This window comes from Panthera leo, chromosome B2 (genome assembly GCF_018350215.1).
Source record: "Panthera leo isolate Ple1 chromosome B2, P.leo_Ple1_pat1.1, whole genome shotgun sequence".
Lineage (NCBI taxonomy): Eukaryota > Metazoa > Chordata > Mammalia > Carnivora > Felidae > Panthera > Panthera leo.
Window position 1 is genome coordinate 8,397,988 of NC_056683.1, and position 22,666 is coordinate 8,420,653.

General features: G+C 38.5%; 1 protein-coding gene across 5 annotated transcripts in view; it reads right to left on the reverse strand.

The window, feature by feature from the left end:
• The window catches only part of CDKAL1 (CDK5 regulatory subunit associated protein 1 like 1), a 707,644-nt gene that overhangs the window by 304,877 nt on the left and 380,101 nt on the right, over positions 1-22,666 (reverse strand). For all 5 annotated transcript variants that reach the window (XM_042937784.1, XM_042937785.1, XM_042937782.1 and 2 more), the window contains exon 10: positions 2,439-2,605. In XM_042937784.1, coding sequence (XP_042793718.1) covers positions 2,439-2,605 — 167 coding nt within the window. The remainder of the gene's footprint in view (positions 1-2,438; positions 2,606-22,666) is intronic.

Here is a 22,666-nt window from a genome sequence, read left to right on the forward strand (position 1 = left end):
TCAAAGGAAGACTTTGAAAGCTCTTATTTTCAGATGGCATGGGTCTTTGATTCTTGCACACCTCTGTTTCATTTGCTCTATTTTCCTTTGGATTGCTCTCTCCCTTGGTGTGCTCCAATACGACTGGATTACTCCCAGCTTATCACGTGCACGGGAGGGAGTACCTGTCATTGGGATAAACTTTCACCATTGAAGCTCATTTACTTTGCCATCTTCTGTGGCCTCTTCTGACCAGAATGTTAAGACTTGAAAGTTCAAGGCTACAGAGTGGGCTCTATATTTTATGAAGAAGGACATTCCTTTATTCATTCTTTATTTGCTTGCTTATTGAACCACCACTGGACAGGGTACATCCAGGCATGGATATGACAAAGTCCTTGCCTTGTGAAGATAACAATATAGGAGGGAAGGCCAACACTACAGATGGCTTAAAGCACGAATTTTATTTTATTTTATTTTATTTTATTTTATTTTATTTTATTTTATTTTATTTTATTTTATTTTATTTTATTTTTAATGCTTTAAAAAATATTAAAGCATTAAAGTTAATGCTTGAACTCACCAACTATGAGATCATGACCCGAGCCAAAGTCAGATGCTTAACCAACTGTGCCACCCAGGCACCCATGACAAGAATTTTAAAAAGGAAACACCATGACAATCAGAACCTGTTATCACTCTAACTATAATCTATGAACTAAACATCTGGTGTTGTCCCCAGTAAAGTGTAAAGCTATGTTCATGGCACCTCCTGTTGATTTTTAGACACTGCCCTGGAGCATCTCCCTGGAGATCAACTACAGCACTACTTTAGATATCGAGCACTAGGACTTGCTATAAATGCACCGTTCCTTTCTGCAACCTTGAAATTAATTAAAGTACTGAATTTATTCCAAGAGGTACTTTATTTAGTCATCTCGGAGCCAATACGTGATATCCCCCCTCATGCATGAACTTCCCTGATTGTAGCTACTATGGTTCCCTTAATTCTTCATGAGACTCTCCTTAATGCACACATCTAGCATATCGCTTGGTGTATACCTCACATTTACTGCAAAGCTCACATTTATTGCTACAGCTGTTACCATGTTTGATTTTTATAGAGAGTCACTTGCTTTTTTTCAAGTGTTGAGTCAAAGGGTTACGTATAAATTGACATGCCTGCAATTTATCTTTAAGTAGCAAATCTTAACTGTCCCACACTGTCCAAAGTACCAAAGTTAACCTATAAATCATATACCTTTACTAGAAAGATATGGCTAGAAATATGTGAATAAGAAAATTGAAATTGCTAAATTTCTTCATTAAATATTTATAATTAACAATCAGACTGCTACCAAATCTGTTTTCAGAATTTCTAAAACACATTCTCGGTATTAGGGAGGCTCTTTAAGCACAACTTCAACAAGTATAGGCTTCGAATCAAATCAACAGAAAACAATCTTTTATATCACTGAATATTCATTGGGATTTATGCATCAAATTTCAGCAGCCATACTTGCTTTTAGATTTTTGGAATGTTATTTTTCTGTACAAACTAACTGCAAAGAACACAACCGATAAAAATATAAGTGACTTGTTTCTATACTTTGCACATGATTTTCCTACAGCAGTTATTAGATTTCTTATCCATAACTCTGGGTCCGATATAATTATTTTATTTCTCAAATAGCCATCATGGATCCTAGCATGTACTTTTTCATTTAAATGATTGTTTGCCTGTCCGTGTTTCTCGCTCCTATTTACCGTGGCGTTTGTCACTGAGATACCACCTAGCAGTACATATGCCCATTTTTCCAGCTTAACGGTAAGCTCCTTGAGGGTGAGCACCTGACCCAGGGAAGGGATACAAGTGAACCCAGGTGTCCCCCATGACCCCAACCCCTTATTTTTCCACAGTGACCACAAAAGAATCAAGGGAAAGAACACCAAACTCTGTCGCTCTTTGTTTCTAGTCCATCCCTTCACTATCTCCAGACAAAGGGAGGAGATTTAAAACATCCTCAGACTTCCAGCCCAGTCGCCTTCCTGATGTGCCTAACAGGAGCTCGGATAACGTGTCTGCGACAGGTTGCGGAATTAATGCAACGTATTAGCACCCCAGAACCAGGCCGGGGTACCGAGTGGGGGAACCGAGGCAAATTTATGCGATGGAAGACTGAAGAGCTGCAAAGAAGAAACAAAGAACTTTGACAAGATGGCAAGTGCTGGAGAAGCCGAGCAAAAACGGGGTGTGCAGACTGACAAAGAAGAGGACTTGAAATTCTCAACTCATTCTTAGTAATGTGGGACTACAAAAAACAAACAAACAAACAAACAAACAAACAAAAAACGTGCAAGAGGTTTTCAATGTAACCCATGTGATGATGCTGATGCCGCCACATTGTCTGGACTGGTTCGTGTCTGTGTCAGCATGGAAACGGGGTGCTTCTCCTTACCTCCAGATGCTCTAAAATATAGGGGGGATTCGTCATGCCAAGCCTCAGCATTGCTCCCCGAGGGATCACTTCGACCAGTTTCCACAGCAGTGCGGGGAGATTGGTGCCAATGTCTCTGCCATAAGCCCCCGTGTCTTCACTGGTCAACCATATCTCACAGACGCCCTCTGTGAATCAAAGGAGATAATTAACAAATCTGTTTCCTTCATCATACAGCTGCTCACTCTTTTTAATGCAGTATTACTCAACACCATTATGCAGGCAGTCTGGGTATTCAACTGCAGAGAAAAAGCAGCTTACCCCGTGGTGGCACTGGGTTATTAAGTTCATTTTCTGAACACCAGAGAGTTACAACAAGGCTGTAAATTATCAGTGCGTCCTATGGAGTGATTAACATTCACAGCCAATCAGTTCAACCGCGCTTCCTCCAAAGCACTTTGATCAGGACGAGAGCTACAATCCCATCACAATGGACACTTATTTTATGGAGCACCGTAAGCCTTGGAACTGAAACAGTCACTCCACAGAATGGGCACTAGCAGGACTGAACTCACTAATCAGTCTGTGACCAGCCCAAAGAAAAATGTCAAGTGTGGTTCAGGTTTAACTCACAAATTATTAATTATGAGATAACCCATTTCTCCTGCAGTAACTATTCTAATTCATTTTCTTTATTCAATTAAGAATAGAGTGCACTGCATTGCTGCGTTCAAAGAAGTTGGTTGCTGTATAAACTCAGTATTTGGGTCGAAAAACCTGTTTACTGACAGCTGGCATCCTATTTTCCATCAATCAGACTTGAGGAGAATGTGGACAATGTATATATGCTTTGTTGTCATTGTTACTATAAAGAATCCCGACTTCAAACATTATGGCCTGCAATAACATCCTCCCAAAAATCAAAAAGAAATACATCTGGATAACCTAGTATTATTTAAAATGAATAAAACAGAGTTAGCAGGAGCCACCCAGGTTTTCAGAACCTTTCTGAAAGCATATTCGATTAAAGGATTAGCCTATTTTAAAAGGCCAAGCGCTTCTCACAAAGCTAAGACCAACAGTCAAATAGCCCTGTGAAATTTGCTCATGCTAAAGTGATTTGTTGCTTCAGAACATACCTCAGCACATACACAAGGCCCAGAAATACTACAGCCTGACCCGAAAATATAAATGTCTAGAAAGAGCCTTCAAATTATCACTTAAATCATCTCTAGCTGATGGAAGAGAAGAATTTCAAAAATACATTTAAATACTCCGAGCCAAGAGCAACAACAAATAAGACACACGGCTTTTAGGTAAATGTGAACTTACACACTTACAGGAAAGAGTAAAGATCTTCCCTCTCTTTAATGCGTTCCACAGAAATGGACAGATAGACATGAAGTTGAGATCTCCAATAACTATTCTTTCCTTAAGGTAAGAGATAGATTTACTTTGTAAAAAAAACAAAACAAAACAAAACGCTAGCCAAACCATATAAAAACATGATCACTTTTCTCTATTTGTCTATCTTTCTGAGACAGGCACATCCTCATTCACACCCACACAACACAGAAAATACAAGAAAAGAAATAAAATTTTACTTTCCTGAAATTAAAGAATCAATAACTTAGCATAGAGAACAGAAGGTATCAAAAACAAAAAACAAACAAAAAAAACCCCACCAAAAACCAAAAAGCCCAACTCTATTTTAAAAGTTGGAGATGTTTTCAGTATTTGCAAATCAGTAGTGCTAGGAATATATGGGTTTTCTTTACTTAAATGTAAATGTGCAGTTCCAGAAATCAATAAACATTTGCTTAGTTTTAATCATTTAATAAAAGGTTTTCTCTTCAAAAGAAACAGTCTGCCGTGTTCACAGGCTACCTTTGTGTAGTCTGACAGTTGTATAAATATTCTCTGCACATGGGAGTCAATTTTCCCTTTTATTTTTAAAAGAATAAGGGGTTGCAATTAGTGGAGTCATCTTTATTTTAATATCACATATGCCATCAGCCACTGGACTCCTACAACCTTTTTTTTTTTGCTTGTTTGTTTTTAATCTTATCACAAAATCCACTCCAGGGAAAGACATGGCTAAGTAACAACATAAACGGATTTTAAAACACTCTGAAAGAGGTTATAAAAACAGGACATTATCCATGATTTTCCAGTTACTGGCACTTGAGCAACACAATATGAATATTTTAAAATGAACAGAATAATTTTAATTTATAATTTTTCCATCCAAATGGCTCCGTGTTACGCCTTATGTAGAGAGAGCGAGTTCCTGGAACAGTGCCTTGCTGTTGCTAGATGAATATAGAAGGGGGAAAATCACTATGAATAGGAATGGAAATAACATCCATGCAGAAAACAGCAGCCAGCTCTTAAAGCCGCATAGGTGGGGACCAATAGCCCCCTGGTGGGCTGAAACTTCAAATTAAATCACATAAAGAGGAAGCAGCTGTAACACTAAATCAGCAACAACAGGAATAATGGTCTTGATGTCTCCAAGATCAAGGCTGCTAAAATGCTCTCTGTAATAGCAACCTGGTTCCACACACAATGAGAGAACGTGTGCAAAACGGGAGATGCCTGGACTTTGGGAGGGCTGGGCCTTGCCAGTTCGATCCAGACCTTTGTCAAAGATGATTCTGCTCTTAATCGAAGTGGGAAAGTCCGATTTCACAAGGTTACATTTCAAGAATTCTAACGAGTTCTGATCCTTCAAGACGTGAGGATTCAGAACGTCATTTCCCACTAAAGGTGAAGCAGGATCCCCGGCCTGACATCCTTGTCTCTGGGCAGTCACGTGGACTGCTCCCTGTGCAAGCGGTTCCTGCCAGGCCAGCTTGCACAGGAATTCACGAGGGAGAATGAAGGCTGCAGTCTGCGATCACTAATGGATACGGGGACACATGCACGCTTCTGTCTGCACACTTAATTGGCTACACTTATGGACAGCAGGGCTCGCCTAAACAGCTTCATTCCGTAAGGACTTCAGTTACGAGCTATACTCCTTTCCACATTCATTTCTTTATTGGTCTATCAAACATTTATTAGGCCCTTACCCACTATGTGCCCAGCATCCATTCAGGCTCAGGGCAGATAAGGGTTCATCATCAAACTTCTGCGATCTAACGCTGGCTATTATCCAGGAGCTGGCAAGGGGACATGAACAGACACCCTGGGAACTTCACATACGTGCCTATCGGTGGGGGTGGAGGCAGAGGGGGCGGGGCGCCAAAGAACACAGCCTCAGAAACCAGAATGAGAGGCATACTGGGCTGGCTGATGTGAGGATGATGTCAGCCCCAATGAGATAGGCCCAGTCTGCACTGCAGCAGGGACTTTGATGAATACATGTCAGAAAAACAAACATGTGAAAATAAAAAAGAGACGCAAGCAGGAAGAACGGAGATAAGAAAAGTAAAGGCCCAGTAAAAACTCCCAGGCCTGTAAAAATAAATACACACAAAAAAAGAAAGTGGTAGGTGGAAAAGTGGGAGACAGAAATTAGCTTTTTATAAGCATTGAGGAGAAATTTTACTTTTTCCTAAAACTGTTCATCTATCTTGATTTTTGTTTGTTTTCCTTAAATTATTCCTCTGCCTTTTCTAATGAACATCAGGTTCTTCAGACCATCCACCATCCTTCTGTGGTTGTTACTTCTGGGGAAAAAAGAGCAAATACTAGGAAGAAATGAAATGCGTCTCACCAGGGAAAATCCTTTAAAAAGTTCAGTTATTAGAATCCATTATCGTTCTACCCAAGTAATTCCTGATGAGTCTATAGTTGAAACACATAGGGTTGTTGTTGTTTCTCCCCCCTCGAATGGAGAGCCACCACCACAGCTGGATTTTGATCTCTGCTCCACAGTAATCTGAGATGGCAGAGGACCGAAAATGGAGAAGACATAAAAGGTTAACAATAAGAGAAAGATAAGATGCTCAATAAAAGAGTCTCACAACAAAGAAAACCCTTTTTGAAAAATCAAACTTTGCCAAAACTCAATTTCAAAACATTATGACTCATTATAACTGGTCCAGTGTATGAGCTCCATTGTAAGAAATGAAAATACGGGTGAAGACTGACTTCATCTGATCGGAGAAGTGATTTTTGTTCTCCAGTGGCTCCTGTTTTATGGTCGGCGAAAATCTCTACCATACAAGTAAATCTCATTTATTCCACTGGGAGGAGAGTCTCCAAAAGTAAGGACTACAGAAACAGGAAAACTGTAAACAGTGATTAACAGGGTCAAAAGTTAAATAAAAAAACAAAAACAAGTCACCTCAAAGTCTGCTCCGTGTTTCTTCCTCAGAAACGCGTGCTCTCTCCCCTTCTGTCCTGTTCCCTACATTACGAGCTTGGCCTTTTCCCTCCTTTCAATTCCTCCCCTACTTCATCTCCATCTTCAAAGGCTAACGTGGACAATGAATTAAACATACATTATGTTGTATTTATTTCATATGTACTCAATTCTCTGCTCTTAACTGCTGATGCTCTCTTTTAAGGGTGACAGGGCATATTAATTAGACTGTTATGGGTTCTTTCTTCTTAAAGCAAATCTTAGAAAATTCAGAAATAAATAGGACCCTCTGTTTAAGCATTTGAAGGGTCATGGAAATGTCCTCAAAGGTGATGTTTCGAAATAAAAATATACGTAGGCAGCCTCATACCTAGTTAACCTATTCATTTCATAGCCAATTAGACACTATAATTTGTTTGGTCCCTTCGATGCTCAAGGGCTTTGGGTTTCCTCTTCAGTAAAAAAATACATAAATAAAAATGAAAACCAAGATTATTAAAGACAACACCATACCATGTCTATCTTTTATATAACAATGGTGTATCACCATTAAAGATCCACTGAATAGGCCACCATAAAAAACAAGTATTAATTACCTAATTCTTCAACTATATCACTGTGTGTACTACTTTTGCAAACTTAAAAAGTTACCAGTGACACGAAGGTGTTTTCTGCTACTTTTTTATTTTGAACAACGTTACATTTACGGAAAAGTTTTAAGAGCAGTAGTACATCGAATTAATATATCTACTACCTGCACCTCCCTCACTCAGACTCAGGAACACTTTGCCACATTTGTGAGCTCCCCACCCTTCCCGCTCTCCTCATGGACAAACCCCATGGTTTTTGTTTTCTCCCTGAGAACTAGGTGCAGACACTGTGACACTTTACATCTAAATATGTCACCATGTATCTTCTAAGACCAAGAACATTCTCCTCCATAATCACGACACAATCACACTGCTCTTGGCCAACCGAACGCTGGACAGCTCCCACTGTAACAGAACTGAGTCACCTGTATTTCTTTGTGCGAGCCCTGCAGCTCAGGCCTCTGTGCTTCAGCACGTGCTGTTCCCTCTGTCTAAAATGTCTTCCAGTCTTCTTTGCATAATGAATACAGTCTTATGGGAAATTTTCTTGATCACCCAGGCTAATTTAGAAGCTCCTCTCCTGTGCTCCCAAGCATCTGGTGCAAAATTTTGTATCACAATGCATTATAAGGACTGATTTGTTTGTTTCCTTGAGAGGATGTAGGCATCTCCAGGAAGAGGTGCCTAGATGCCTAGAACCTACTAGAGTGCATGGCACATAGGAAGCACTCAATAAATTTTGGTTCCATATACATACATAAACATATATATATATATATATATATATATATATATATATATATATATGAATATTCATGTATATACACACATAGACACACAAAGTCTATGCATTTCAGAAATGCAGCTTGAATGTGGTGAAGTTCGTTGCACGGTCTCTTAACTTCACATAAGATTAGTAGTCTTGATTAAAGAGCCCTATTATCAGGGTGCCTGGATGGCTCACTGGGTTAAGCTTCCGACTCTTGATTTAGGCTCAGGTCGTGATCTTGCGGTTCATGGGATGGAGCCCCGTGTCTGGCTCTGCACTGACCATGCAGAGCCTGCTTGGGAATCTCGCTAACCCTCTCTTTCCGCCCTCCCCCACTCACGCACACATGCACAAGAGCTCTCTTTCTCTCTCTCAAAATAAATAAACACTTTTTTAAAAAAAGTTCCCTATAATCCTATCATGATAGCTGGACAGCACTGCATGTAAATATAAACTATTTTTTTACTTAGAAGTGAGACTTCCCACATAGGTAAGTTCAGATAGATCAGTTATCCATAAAACAATTAAACTTTAAAATTATCTTTTTTATTGCTTTAATAACAAGAGCTAACAGAGTATTTCCAGAGCATCATGACCTCTGTGATTACAGTGCTACACAGAAAAGAAGTTGTCAACACAAATTGATAATGTTGTCACTACACAAAAACACCTGTTTTCTTTCTTTTGAAAGGTCACAATCAGAGAGAACCCTGTTTATTTTCATACTTCTGTAAGAATCTGGAAATAATGGAAAGCTGAAAACAAACTGAACACCACAAAAGGATGACACGCTTTCTGAAAACAAGGCATCTGACTCCCCAGGCTCCAAAACTGGCAATAAGCCTCATAGAGGCAGATTAAGTTTATCCTGTTAATACCACAGTGTGTTTTGTTCCATATATGGGCTTTTCTAATACCCCTGGAGGGAATACAGACCACGGTGTCTATGGATGGGCCCTCTGATATTCTAGCAGGATATGCGGGGAGATATTATATTGCCTCTAAAAAAAAAAAAAAATCACAACAGGCTCAACTCCCAACAGTACAAACATTACAGACATGGAAGGAAGTGGGAAGAGGAGAAAAAGATAACTGGATGCCTACAACACAATATCTTGTTCTCAGAAAACATTAATATCAGGTCTATGCATTTCAGATAGGGTGGTGGATAGAAATTTACCTAGACTCCAAGACTAAGTTAACGAATTACAGAATAGTTTAGAGCATAAAGGAAACTAGAAGCAAAGCATTTTGCGTTTTTTGGGTCAGTGAACTCAATTACAGAATGAAAGGCAAACAGAACTTAAATTGTAAAAGGGCAGAATTTTTATGACTAATGTTTTAGGGTCCTAAAGGTCCTTCTCAGAAGGACCAAATCTACAAATAGGACCTGCATTTCTGTAGTGACAATAAAGGAAATTTGACTTTGAAGACACAACTCATGAATTAATAATTTCAAGTACTTAAACAGCATATATAGGTTTCTATGTTCCAGCACATTCTTATATTCAGTTTGAAGGTGCATCAGGTGTATATCTAGGTCTTATACAAATAAAACACCATTCACTCATTCATTCATTCATTCATTCTTGTAGCAAGTATTTGTTGAGTAGTATTATGTGCCAGACACTCTTCTAGATCTTAAGACAGGGTCTCTGACCTCACAACATATATTCAAGTGAGATACCACAAACTAAAAGATAAATAATACATTGTCAAGTACAAGTAAGTGCTATAACGTGTTGGAAAGCAGGATAAAGAATGAATGATAGACTGGTTGGGACAGGACATTACTATTTTTGACAAGGAACAGCTGAGGAAGACTCGAGAGGACATGCAACCTGAATGAACGAAGGTAGTTAAGTACGCCACGTGCATCAGCTTTCTGGAGGAAGAGCATTTGAAGCAGAGAGAATATAAGATCCAGCCTCAGCATGTTTATAGTTCCCAACGAACCACAAGGAGGTCAGTGTGGTTGGGGTGACGTGGTGGCATAGTGAGGTGTTCGTGGTGAAAAAGAATTATAAGATGGGAGCCAGTGGTGACATAAGTTCTTGCAAGAGGTTCAAGCTCACAGAGCAGAGCTAAGGAGGCAAAAATTACATGTTGATAACCTATTCACTGTCATACGCAATGAATATGCAATATGTATATTATACTTGCTAGTGAGAGCTCTCAATAACTCTGTGTTTTAAGATATTCTCATGTTTAAGCGCATGAATATTCAGTGCCATTTCAGAATTCTCAAATCACTATATTTGGTATATAAGAAGAAATAAGGAAAGGAATAACAGATAATGTCAATGTCCAGTCTGTCTAAAAGAAATTCCTTTCTTTCACTTTTTTTTTTTTTTTGGAGGGAGAATTACAATTGACCAAAATGCATGAAATCAGACTCACAAATTTAAATAGAAACAAGTAAAAGGAATCTGAGACCATAACACACTTTTGCTTTTTAGTTGGTAGCACCTGGATGGAAAGGAAGTGGTGTCAGTATCCTATCTCTTCTGTTTCTTCTCCCTTCAACAGAGTTGAAGTATCACGAAGGAGCCCTCATTCTGCATCACTTACACTAATGTCCAACAAACCAACATGTGCCACAAACTCAGACAGTCTTCAGAGTTTGAATCATTGCTACAATTTCAGAAGGAAGGACAAACAAGAATAAGTAAGATAAAATCCTCTCTTACGAGGCAGGAAAAGGAAAGGAAGAATTCATTTCTCCTTAATTAAAGAAAAAAATAGGCTCACCCTCAAGAATCTACTAACCACACACCAAGTAACTATAATGATAAATAGCATAATTCAGATCAGTTTGGCTCTTTTCAGCTACTATAATTGGCAACTGGGTTAGTTAAAATATTCTTGTAAGTGTTTTAAGTGTGCCCTTTCCAGGTCTGATGTCATCGAGATCGGGTATTTTTTTTTTTTTTTTCTGGTGAAGAGAAAGTAAAAAAGGGTGGGTGGGGAGGTGGGGGTGGTGAGCACCGTTTCTACGTAATGAAAGAGTAAGGGGCAATTCTATGACAGAAAAGTATTTAAAAGTTTGAAAGTTTTGTGGAGAAGCTGGTAGTTGTGCCTTAAGGAGAAAAGAATAATCAGAGTAGGAAGAGCTGATACATACCCCATATAGCAAAGATGTAATGATCAGCTACCTCTTCGATTTAAAATTTCGAAAAAGAAAGCACTATAAACACTTGTGGTGCTATTAATAAAGCATGATTTTAATATTTATTACAATAAAATAACATGTACACCAATAACCACCTCTATAAGTTGGCCAAGCTATGGTAATCAAAATTATATCTACCAATAGGTGTTTCACTGGAGGAATGTATAATATCCAGTATAAACTGTGGACCTGGTCGTACTGACAACAACACAAAATTTTAATGAAAAGGAAATACAGGGGCGCCTGGGTGGCTCTCTTGGTTAAGCGACCAACTTCGGCTCAGGTCATGATCTCATGGTTAGTGAGTTAGAGCCCCGCGTTGGGCTCTGTGCTGACAGCTCCGAGCCAGGAGTCTGCTTCTGATTCTGTGTCTCCTTCTCTCTCTCTGCCCTTCCCCCACTCATGCTCTTTCTCTCAAAAGTAAATAAATATATATATTTTTTTACTTTTTAAAAAGAAAATACAGTGAAGCCTTCCATGTCTACACATGAAGGGTTAACTGTTAAAGGAACTGCTTCAGTGCTCTAAAGAACCAGAAAACCTGACCAAATGTATGGAACAACAATCATCAGACAAGTAATTACAGGCAGTTCATGACTGCGATTTTTGAGAGAAGCAAACAAGGTGAGTCCTGTGATTACCCATCTTACTTCCTGGAGGCATTTTCTAGGCCACAGCGCAGAAAGGGGGAAAGTGAAAAGAGCCCAGTGATCTTGCTGAGTGGAGAAGAGAGAGCTTGAAGCTCAGAAAACTACAGTACAGGTTAAATATTATGGAGGAGAGAGTTGCACAGACATGGATGGAGCTCCAAAGATCAGCAGAGAGCTCCCCTCAAGCTTCTGGCTGAGTACTACCTGGGTATGCAGGAGAGGAAACTAAACCCCAGGAAAGCTGTAGGCCAAACAAGTCCTAGAAGTCATGTAGGACCAAGAATGATTTGTGTTCCTAGAAGCCAAGGAGGATTTTAGAACACATGAGTGATTGGACAGAGTTCTTAGGAGGCTATTTGCTTTCATGGTTGAGAAAAATTTGCATTAAACCAGAAGCTGCTCTAGACCTAAACCAGCAGACCTTAAAAGAAAGCCTCAAAAGATCAAAGTAATTTCAAATAACTTAACTCTATGAAAGAACAAGTCCAAACTCTTTAAAGGCAAATAATAAAATCCAGTGTTCAACAACATGAAATTCAAAATGCCTACCATCCAAACAAAAACCATCAGGTATGCAGACAGGAAGGAAAATACTATGTTTATAACCAGGAGAAACAACAATCAATAGGAACAGAGTCATAAAAGACAGAGATGATGAAATCTGCAGACAAGGACATTAAAACAGCTATTGTAAATGTGGTCCATGTGCTCATAAATTGTGAATATGAGAAAATAAACTGAAGATATTAGAAAAACACCCTACTGAAACTTCTAAAGATGAAGTTGAAGACCTAGTGACATGAAATATTCAAAATGAAGCAAAGAGAGAAAGAGCTGAGGATGAGAATGGACAGAGCAGAATACTACCAAGCCAAGTAACACACGCATAATTAAATTCCCTGAAATAATGACTGAATTATTTCCAAATTTGAAGGTTGGTTGTGGTACGTTAAACGTGTATATTTGAACGCTTGAGCAACTTACAAGCAATCAATCAGAGGTATAGCTTACAAGGCATTCGTGGAGAGAAAACGGAATCATAATACTCAATCCAGAAGAAGACAGGAAAAGAAGGAAGAGAAAGAGATGGGGATGATAATGAACTATTGATGGGATTATCGGGAAGATACACAAAGGAGGGAGGCTTCAATATTCTCTTCAATTATTTATTTAAAAAAAGATCTGAATTGAACATAAAATATTAAAATTTGATACATCTAGTAATTTTTTTTTTTAACTGTGTTAGTTTCTAACTGTGATAAGTTTTATACATTCTGGAAATGTTTTATAATTTAAAATGTGAATGACAAATAATAGTCCCTGAGATTAAATAAATATTAGTAAAGTCCATCTTTTTCTGTTTTGTAAAACACTTGAAAGAAGCTAAATCAACCAATGAAGTCAGTGTGTCTTAATTTAAGTGGTTCTATAAGCATAATCAAGTGCAATGACCTTTATTAAATTCTGCTATGTGAGGCTAATCTAGACAGCTAATGTTCAGTATTTAAAAAACTCTCCTCTAGCCTAAGGGGAAAATGTGACTGCCATTTAAAAATACTACCTCACAGGGGGTAAAAAAATGATAATTTCTTGCCATCAGTAATTCCACTTTTCAAAGAAAGATAAAATACAGTTGTTTGGTGACACTGGTGAAAACAGCAAACCAACGGCTAGCTCCCTTGACCTCATCCTTTTCCTGCCCCAATTATTCCAACTCAGGGCTCTTCAATTTGTACCCAGAAATTATGTAAGACTTTAATTATGCTATACTGGAGAGTAGATTAAGGTCACTTTTCTCCTTTGTCATGGTCTATCAACTGGCCACTCACTGAAAACAGATTCCATCACATCTTTTTTTGTTTGGGGTACTATGCCTAACACAATGCATATTAGCGTAATTAATCAATGTATTTGAATAACAAACACAAAAGATAACTGTAAAAATCACAACTGTCTAGTTAGAAAATGCAAGACTTTATCCACTTCGTTTTACAAACAAAGACTCTGAAGATCAGAAAGATTAAGAGGACTTGCCCAAAGTTATACAATAACCAGTAGGAGAGCACGGATAAGAATTAATCTCTTAACTTCCAAGGAAGGAACTTGAACATAATACTTTTTATGCCAATTCAGTGACTCAAAGACAACACCTATACAACTTTGACTATAATTATGGCAACATGACAAGTACCAACTAAAATCTCAAAGAAAGAAGGCTTTAGTAGCATTAAAAATAAGAAATGACTGAAGAAAACCAAAACAATGCATAAATAACATATGAGATGCACTAAGAGTCTAAGCCTGCACTATCCAATATGATAGCCGACAGCCATACATGGCTCTTGAACGCTTCAGATATAATTAGTCCAGACTGACATGCGCTGTAAGTGTACAAATTCTGAAAACTCAGCATGAAAAAAGGCAGTAAATACGAATAATTTTTATATTGATTATAAGTTGAAATGATTGCATTGGATACACTGGGTTAATTAAAATGTCTTCTGAAATAAATTTAACCTGTATCTCTTTACTTTTCTCAACATGGCTACTAGAAAGTTGTAAATTATATAGATGGCACACATTATATTCTGACTGGACAGCACTGTTATATAGACTATTAGAACAGTCTACAATGAAGAACTAAAAGAATATGAATTTATTAAATTTTACTTTCTCAAAAACATTATACTTTCTCCTAAATGACCAAGAAAAACTAAAAATTCTTCAGTTAAATAACCTAATAGAAAGAATGTTATACCTTATATATTTTACACTTCATTACTTATGCTTGTTTTTACTTACTTGATTGTGTTGCTGTGTTTAATGAAAACTGAAAAATAGTAAAGCTCATAAATAAAAAATACCATAAAGAAATCTCAATTATATAATAATTTTGTGTATTATGTTGAAGTCATCATTGACTTGCATGTTTTATACAGTTCACAATATTCAAAATTTACCAAGATCATTAGTCTATTTAAAACTATACTTCAAAGCTCCTTGAACACTTAACTTTCACCACTAAAATATATGTAGTAGGTATGTAGTAATATATATGTTAGTATAATGTGGTTTTTACTGAAAATAATATTCCCAAGCGTTATACATTCAAAGATCTACAAATTGCCTCCAATTGTAAACCAATATTTATCTCCTAACTTTAAAATGAGGAAACAAAGAAAATGGGTAAGATATGTGATTCGTCTATTGTTAACCAGCACATGAGTTGAATAGGAAACTTTTAAAAAGCTCCTAATTTCCAAGTCTGATTTACATAACTTTTCTTCTCTGAGAAAAAATGAAATATCATCACCAAAGGACTCACATTAATTTAATAAAAACTAACATTACGATCCCCTGGTAGTTCTCCATGAAACCATTACAAGGAAACTATCCACCTTTCCCTCCATTCCTGCAACCACATGGAGAAATGATTTAAAAGGAAAAGAGTACTTGTGGTAATTACACTGGCCCAAACTCAGCCCATTACAGCAAGATTATTATTATTCTTTTAAGTATACTGGTTATGTTCTTTAAATGCTTTAATTTACCCATACTAAGTCTGGCAATCTCTTCCAGGAAACACCATTTGGATACTTCCAACCTGAGTTCACTGAAATAAATATTCTACGAAACCTTCATGAAAAAATTATTTATCCTATAATCGGAAATTCCCTCATTCTTTCGTGTTATTTCACGTGACTTCAGCTGGTTATGGAAGAAAGGGAGGTCCCAGAGAGGGTCTCCTCATAGTTTGTTTCAAGGAGGTCTACCAGCATCCACCAGAGAAAATTGATCAGGGAATGCAGCAGGAGGTTGGAACAGGCAAAATCAAAAACGGAGACGAGTATCTCTTTCTAACTTACTACATAAGTTATTTCTAATTAATGCTTATTCTATACTGTCTCTCCACCTCCCCTCCAACTGGGATGAAAGCTAAATAAAACTGAGATTTTCATCTGTTTTGTTCACTGACGTACCTCCTGCAGCAGAATGGTGTCTGAGACACTGCCCAATTGCCAATGTGGTACAATTTGAGCAATGATATAATGATAGTAAAGGAATTTGAAGCAAAGAATAAAATAAATATCCATGACCCCATACTTACATAAATAAATAGATGAAACAGCAGACATCTTCCTGATAATATAATTGCAATTACTAAACGTAGGAGGAAAGATAGAAAAATCACCTTTTGGCGAACACCACAGTAATAACTGTTGGAGGTAAGAATCATCAATGCATGTTCAAGATGGTAGGTAAGAATGGAAGAGAAACAAGGTATTGCGTAGTCTGGAAGTTTATCCCCGTTAGATGCTTACTGAGAAAAATAATAACTTCACAGGGGAGAAACTTGGCAGACACCATCTTAACTGAGTGATAAAAAGTAAAACCATCTGTAATGAGACATCTCAACATCATGTACCTCAAGGACCTGAAAACTGCCCAACATCACTTCAGAGGTATTCTTGCCAAAAATACATAATCTGAATTTAATCACGCAAAAGCATCACACAAACGAAAATGAGAGAGGTTCTGTAAGATAAATGGCCAGCACATAACCTTCAAAAATGTTCTGAAAGATGAAGAAGGACAAGATGTTCCAGATTGGAGTGTAAGAGACTGGGGAGACATGATAACCATATGTCAGTTGGCTGGATGCTAGACCAGAAAAGGGATTTTAGTGGGACAATGGGTAACATTTGAATAGTGTCTGCAGATTACACAGTAGTACTATATCAGTGTTAGTTTTCTGGTATTGATCATTGTAGGAGGTTCATGTAAGATATTAACATTTGGGCAAGGAGGATGAAGGGTACTCAGTACTACTTTCACAACATTACTGTGAGTCTGTATTTCCAAGTAAGAGTTAATAAGGAGGAACATCGAAGCAGGATATTGGTTACCAGGGGAAGAGATTGCGTATGTGAAACCTTAGCTTACCAACTTTACTGCAGACTCCTCAGGTAAAGTTTAAGTAGGTCAAGCCCAAGCCAGTCTTCGTCAAATCCAAATCAAGAGTCTATTTCCCTCAACATTGAGTAAAGCTTCTTCATTTAAAGTAGCTAATGTCAGAATGCTTTTTTGTTTTTTTATTAAAAAATATTTTTGTAACATTTATTCATTTTTGAAAGGCAGAGAGAAACAGAGCACGAGTGGGGGAGGGGCAGAGAGAGAGGGAGACACAGAATCTGAAACAGGATCCAGGCTCCGAGCTGTCAGCACAGAGCCGGATGTGGGGCTCAGACTCACGGACCACGAGATCATGACCTGAGCCGAAGTCAGACACTCAACCGACTGAGCCACCCAGGCGCCCCTCAGAATGCTTTTTTAAAACGATCACTTTATTTAAAAATCCATCAAATAAACACTTTCTTCTTCAAATAAAAAGTTTCACACACTTCATTAAAAAAAGGTATATACTGTATTTGCAATTAGAAAAAACCACCTTCTGAGAAGGCTGTGGGGCTGCCGTGCCAGTACTTACTAAGTACTTACATGCCAGTACTTACATGCCAGTACTTACTAAGCACTCCCCACACATAGACAAAACCGATGCCACAGCTATGGAAGGCAATTAGAGGAAATAAATGTAAAGAAAAATTGTAAGTTAAATATTTACAAAATAGGCAAGTATAACCATAAGGAAGTGGTCGGGAAGATCTGAAAATGGTAATGTCAGCACACAGTGGCAAAGAATATTCTATACTTTTTTGAGGTATTAAACTTAGATGTAACAAAGATAAAATATGTTACATTTATATTTATTGTTATACATATGCACTAATACAAAAAAGAAACGATGGGATGAGATACAGCGTCTGAAGGAATCAACACACATTTATATCTGAAAAAGAATCAAATTGCTGGCAGGCTGCCAACACGCCCTTCCACGTAAGGGGTCAGGAAGCAGGTCTCGTGTGCGGTTTGAAGAGTCCAGTTCCGCACACCATGAAGGACAGCCTTAGCGGCTGGAGGGAAAATATGCCAAGAAAGAGGGGGAAAAGTGTCTGGGTCCCTATCAAATATATTACAATTTAGCCTTAGAAAACTGTATTTCTCAGAATAGTTATCACGGAGAGAAGACCAAAATTAAAGAATATTCCTTACAAATTACAGGGCTACTAAAAGTCATTAGCAATAATAAAAAAAGACGTTACACAGTTAATCTAATAACAAGTATATACAGGGGCGCCTGGGTGGCTCAGTTGGTTAAGCGCCCGATGACTGATTACAGCTCAGGTCATGATCCCACGGTTTGTGGGACAGAGCCCTGCTGGGGATTCTGTCTCCCTCTCTCCCTGCTCTCCCCTGTGTGCACTCTCTCTCTCTGTCTCTCTCTCAAAATAAACATTTTTTTTAAGTATGCATAAAAAGTGAATTAAATGTTTTTTTTTAATTGCAATAACTTTATAATATGCCTTAAAGGTCTATCCAAGTAGAGAATGTGAAAGGGAAGTTCACAAATGAAAATAATCTGCAGAAAATGATCTTCGATTCCCTCTTGGTCAACATGTTGCGCACAGTAATTCCACAAATATTTACTGAGTAACATGTGCCAGGCACTCTGCCTTGAACACAAAGATGAATACGACACATAAACCCAAACTGAGAGAGGTTCTAGAAGATAAATGGCCAGTACATACCCTTCAAAAAGATCAATGTTACTTGATTAATTAGCCTTGCATCCAAAAAGCATACTGTCTAGTGTCATGTAACAACAGAGGCAACTTACATTAAAAAAAAACAAACAAAAACAAAAACAAAAAAACAAGCTTGGGGAGCCTGGGTGGATCAGTTGGTTAAGCATCAGACTTCGGCTCAGGTCATGATCTCGTGGTCTGTGGGTTTGAGCCACGTTGGGCTCTGTGCTGACAGCTCAGAGCCTGGAGTCTGCTTCTGATTCTGTGTCTCCCTCTCTCTCTCTGCTCCTCCCCCACTCATGCTCTGTCTCTGTCTCTGTCTCTCTCTCAGAAATAAACAAACATTAAAAACAAAGCAAAACAAGCTTTGACTGGGTGTCTACATCTGTAATTCTGCTCCCACCAAGAGATGAAATGCCCTCCAGGCCCAATTCCAGAAATGTCCTGTCATACCTGCTCTGATATGCCAAGCAGTTATAGCCATATCTTGGCCACACTGCTCTCCGATATACACACTCTCCCACCCCGAAAGCTAGCTAGCTGGCTATTTATTTATTTATTTATTTATTTATTTATTTATTTATTTTACCAGAGTTACTTGAAATATTCTATTTTAAATCTACTTGTGATCCTTGGTCTTTTCAAACTACTGTGATTAGTACCATAGTCCATATAATGCTCTGAACATTACTGGCATTCAGTAAATAACACACCAGCCTTACTATTAAAGAAAAATAATAAAAATGGAACAATGAACCTAGATTGTAGAAATCGTTATTGACCACAGAATTGCTATGACACTAAAAGCTATTCTACTATAAAAGGCCCTCAAATTATAAAATATGCAAATTACCTTTATGCAAGAGATGTACCAAATATTCTAAGACTCAGAGTGCTTAAAAATATTCACCCAACTGGGATGATTTCAGATTAAAGAAAATAAGGACTGTGTAATTATATACACTTACCTTGACAAATAGAAAGCAATCTGTGATTAGAACATAGCAATTAGTTACAAAATGCTTCACATGGATTTAATTACCCATCAGTCTACATGTAGCTTAATTACTTTTATCTCATTGCATCAGTAAAAGATTTCTGCCTGAGGCAACTGCCAGTCATATATTTATAAGGCTTCTAGACTTTACAGTGAATACATTATAACATTCAGGCGAATGTGCTAAAGTTACAGTTACAGAGGCATTCTTAATTTTGAACCAGTTTTAGCTCATAAATATCTCATCACTTTCTGAGAGTCGACAAGCATCAAGCATTGGTTCACACTGACAGTGTCACCTTTTGGCTAAATAACATTGTTGACATAAACATCACCTCTGTTTATTCTAATCCTGTAAGATTCAGAAGGAAAGACCAAACAATTATCTTACTGCCCCAAGGCAAATGGCACTATATTCTCTTGGGTAGACACTTAAATTCAGAAAGGAGATGACCCTCCTTCAGGACAGATGAAGAAAGTCCTTTCATTCAGTGCTACTCTGCTGATTTTATGTTGGAAAGATGGTGGTTTCATGGGATGGATTTTTTGTGACCTAAAGTGGGAAGTGTGGTCTTCTATTTGTCTCTTTAGGAAGACGTATGTAGTTTTGAATTCGGCCAACCAAGGTTTGATTCCTAGTTCCTCTGACTCAAGTTGACCTGGGGATAAATAATAATCAGTTCACATAATTTCCCATAACTATTAAATTCAATAATAATTTAAATTCAGTCACACAAAAAAATATCTCGTAGAGGGTCTGGCTCATAGGAAGTGAATAATGCAAGTTAACACTGTTGGCTCGGTTCCCCCAAGAGGAGCTTGTGAAGAGTACAAGAATTCGTCAGAAGAAGGCGTCTCTTTGGAACTAGGTAGAAACACTCTCCCATCATTTTTAGGGGAATATTTTTTTTTTTTAACGTTTATTTATGTTTGGGACAGAGAGAGACAGAGCATGAACGGGGGAGGGGCAGAGAGAGAGGGAGACACAGAATCGGAAGCAGGCTCCAGGCTCTGAGCCATCAGCCCGGAGCCTGACGCGGGGCTCGAACTCACGGACCGCAAGATCGTGACCTGAGCCGAAGTCGGCCGCTTAACCGACTGAGCCACCCAGGCGCCCCTCTAGGGGAACATTTTTAGTGTCGGTTGGGAAATTAGATTCTCTAAGGAGTGAGAGTTGTCAAGACTGGCACTTGGAGTGAGGGGGATCGAGCCTCAGCCTACTTACAGCCATTGAAGAAACTCCCTTTTCTTAAGAGTAGAAGGTCTTTGGGCCAGACGGCATATTGTCGACTCAATTCACAGAGATCTATGGAAGCTTTCTTTAGGGACTACAAGGTACCAGGAATCCCTCTGTAATTTCCTTTTTTTCTTTTTGACCTCCAGTTAGAATTTCTTCTGCTTAAGTACAAATAAAATCAACAAGAAATTAGGTCTCAAGTGCTAATGTGTCAAGAATCACCCAAAGCATGTTAAAAAATCAAGGGAGAAGGGTGGGCAAGATTCCAATGAAGTAGGTCTGAGATGTCTGAGACCATGTACCTCGGTGGTCCTGATAACCACACTTAGAGAAATGCTAGGGTAGGGCTCTGAGAGTATACAGAACAACTTACATACATTTAGTTACAAAATCCTAAAAGAGATTTTGAAAAAGATTTCACACCTTTACAAGACTTTTAAAGCTCCCTCCTTGAATTAACACTCACACTACGATCTCCTATTTCTTGATTATTAATCCCCAAGAGGAATATAGGCTCCAGAGCCAAATGGTCTGTATGTCACCGTGCTGTACAGAAAGAAACGCGGAGCTGGGAGAGGGAGGTATGGGACACGATGGCAGAGATCTTACGGCTATGTGTGGGTTACTGCGGCACAAAGAACTCAACATGTGAGGTGCATAGTGAATGCATGCAGATAATCTACACCACAAAATCCACCCCCTGAAGATTTTGTGAATTTGTGCTCCTTTATCTGTGAACTTCAAAGCAAGCTGAACACGGCAGTTGTGCAAAAAACATTTGGAGGTCCTTTCGGGTGATGCCACGTGTTGTGTTCACGTAGGTGCCTCTCAGCTCTTCTCGCAGTGGCTATCGCAGGTGGTAAGCACTGAACTAGTAGTATTTGCTAAGGGAAGGCAAGCGATGATGGGTGAGAAAGGAGGGAAATACTTCAAACATGAACTTTCTAGGCAAGAGCAAATTTCAAAACAAAAATGTTCCCCTATTCCTGTGGGTAGGAAATCGTTTCCTAGCAAGTGTTCTAAAGGATATCGGATGCCACTGAGAAAAATACAACGCCCACCTTTAAAAAAAAAAAAAAGAACTTAATCGCACTTAACCCTCTTTAGGCAGCTGGCCCAAGGAGTTCTCACCCACCAATGGTAGAACAGCTTTGTTTGGAGACAGCCTGAACCAGGACCACCAGTCGGTGGCCACGAGCACGTTAGTATCTCCCATGTCTCGTCCGTAAAATGGGCGTAGGGACTTGGGATTGTTACAATTCAACAACAGCAGATTTTCCAGGAAAACTTTCCAGGTTGCACAGGACCTGAGACCTGGGGCGAGGCCAATGATCATATACAGTTTCTCCTCTAGGCTGAAGTGACTCCAAACTGAGTTGTAACTAGAAAACATTACATTGATCTTAATGAATGTATATCCCTGCTTATCAGGATAGCACAGAGGATCATGTTAGAGTAAGCTCTGGAGGCAAGCTGTAGAAGAACTCTGGCTCTACCGTTTACTCGCTAGGTAACCTTGGGTAAGTTAACTACATGTCTCTGAGCTTAGATTTCCTCAGCTCTGAGATGGAAGAAAATTATACTCACACCTCACAGGGTTGAGGTCAAGGTTACATGAGATAACCCACACAAAACAATTCCCATTCACCAGGCGCAGAGTAAACAACAATGCTGGCAACTGTTATTATTATGCGAGATACTAAAGTAACAATGAGGGGATGTGGACCCATTCCAGGTCTTGACATGGGTTTTGTCTGCTGGACCAGGGGCCATTGCCTTTGGAAATTGGAAATGACAATATGTTTACTAAGGCATTTGAGTTACTCTGGAATTTCCATTTGGAGAAGAAAACTACTTCCCTGTCAGTAAAGTTACAAT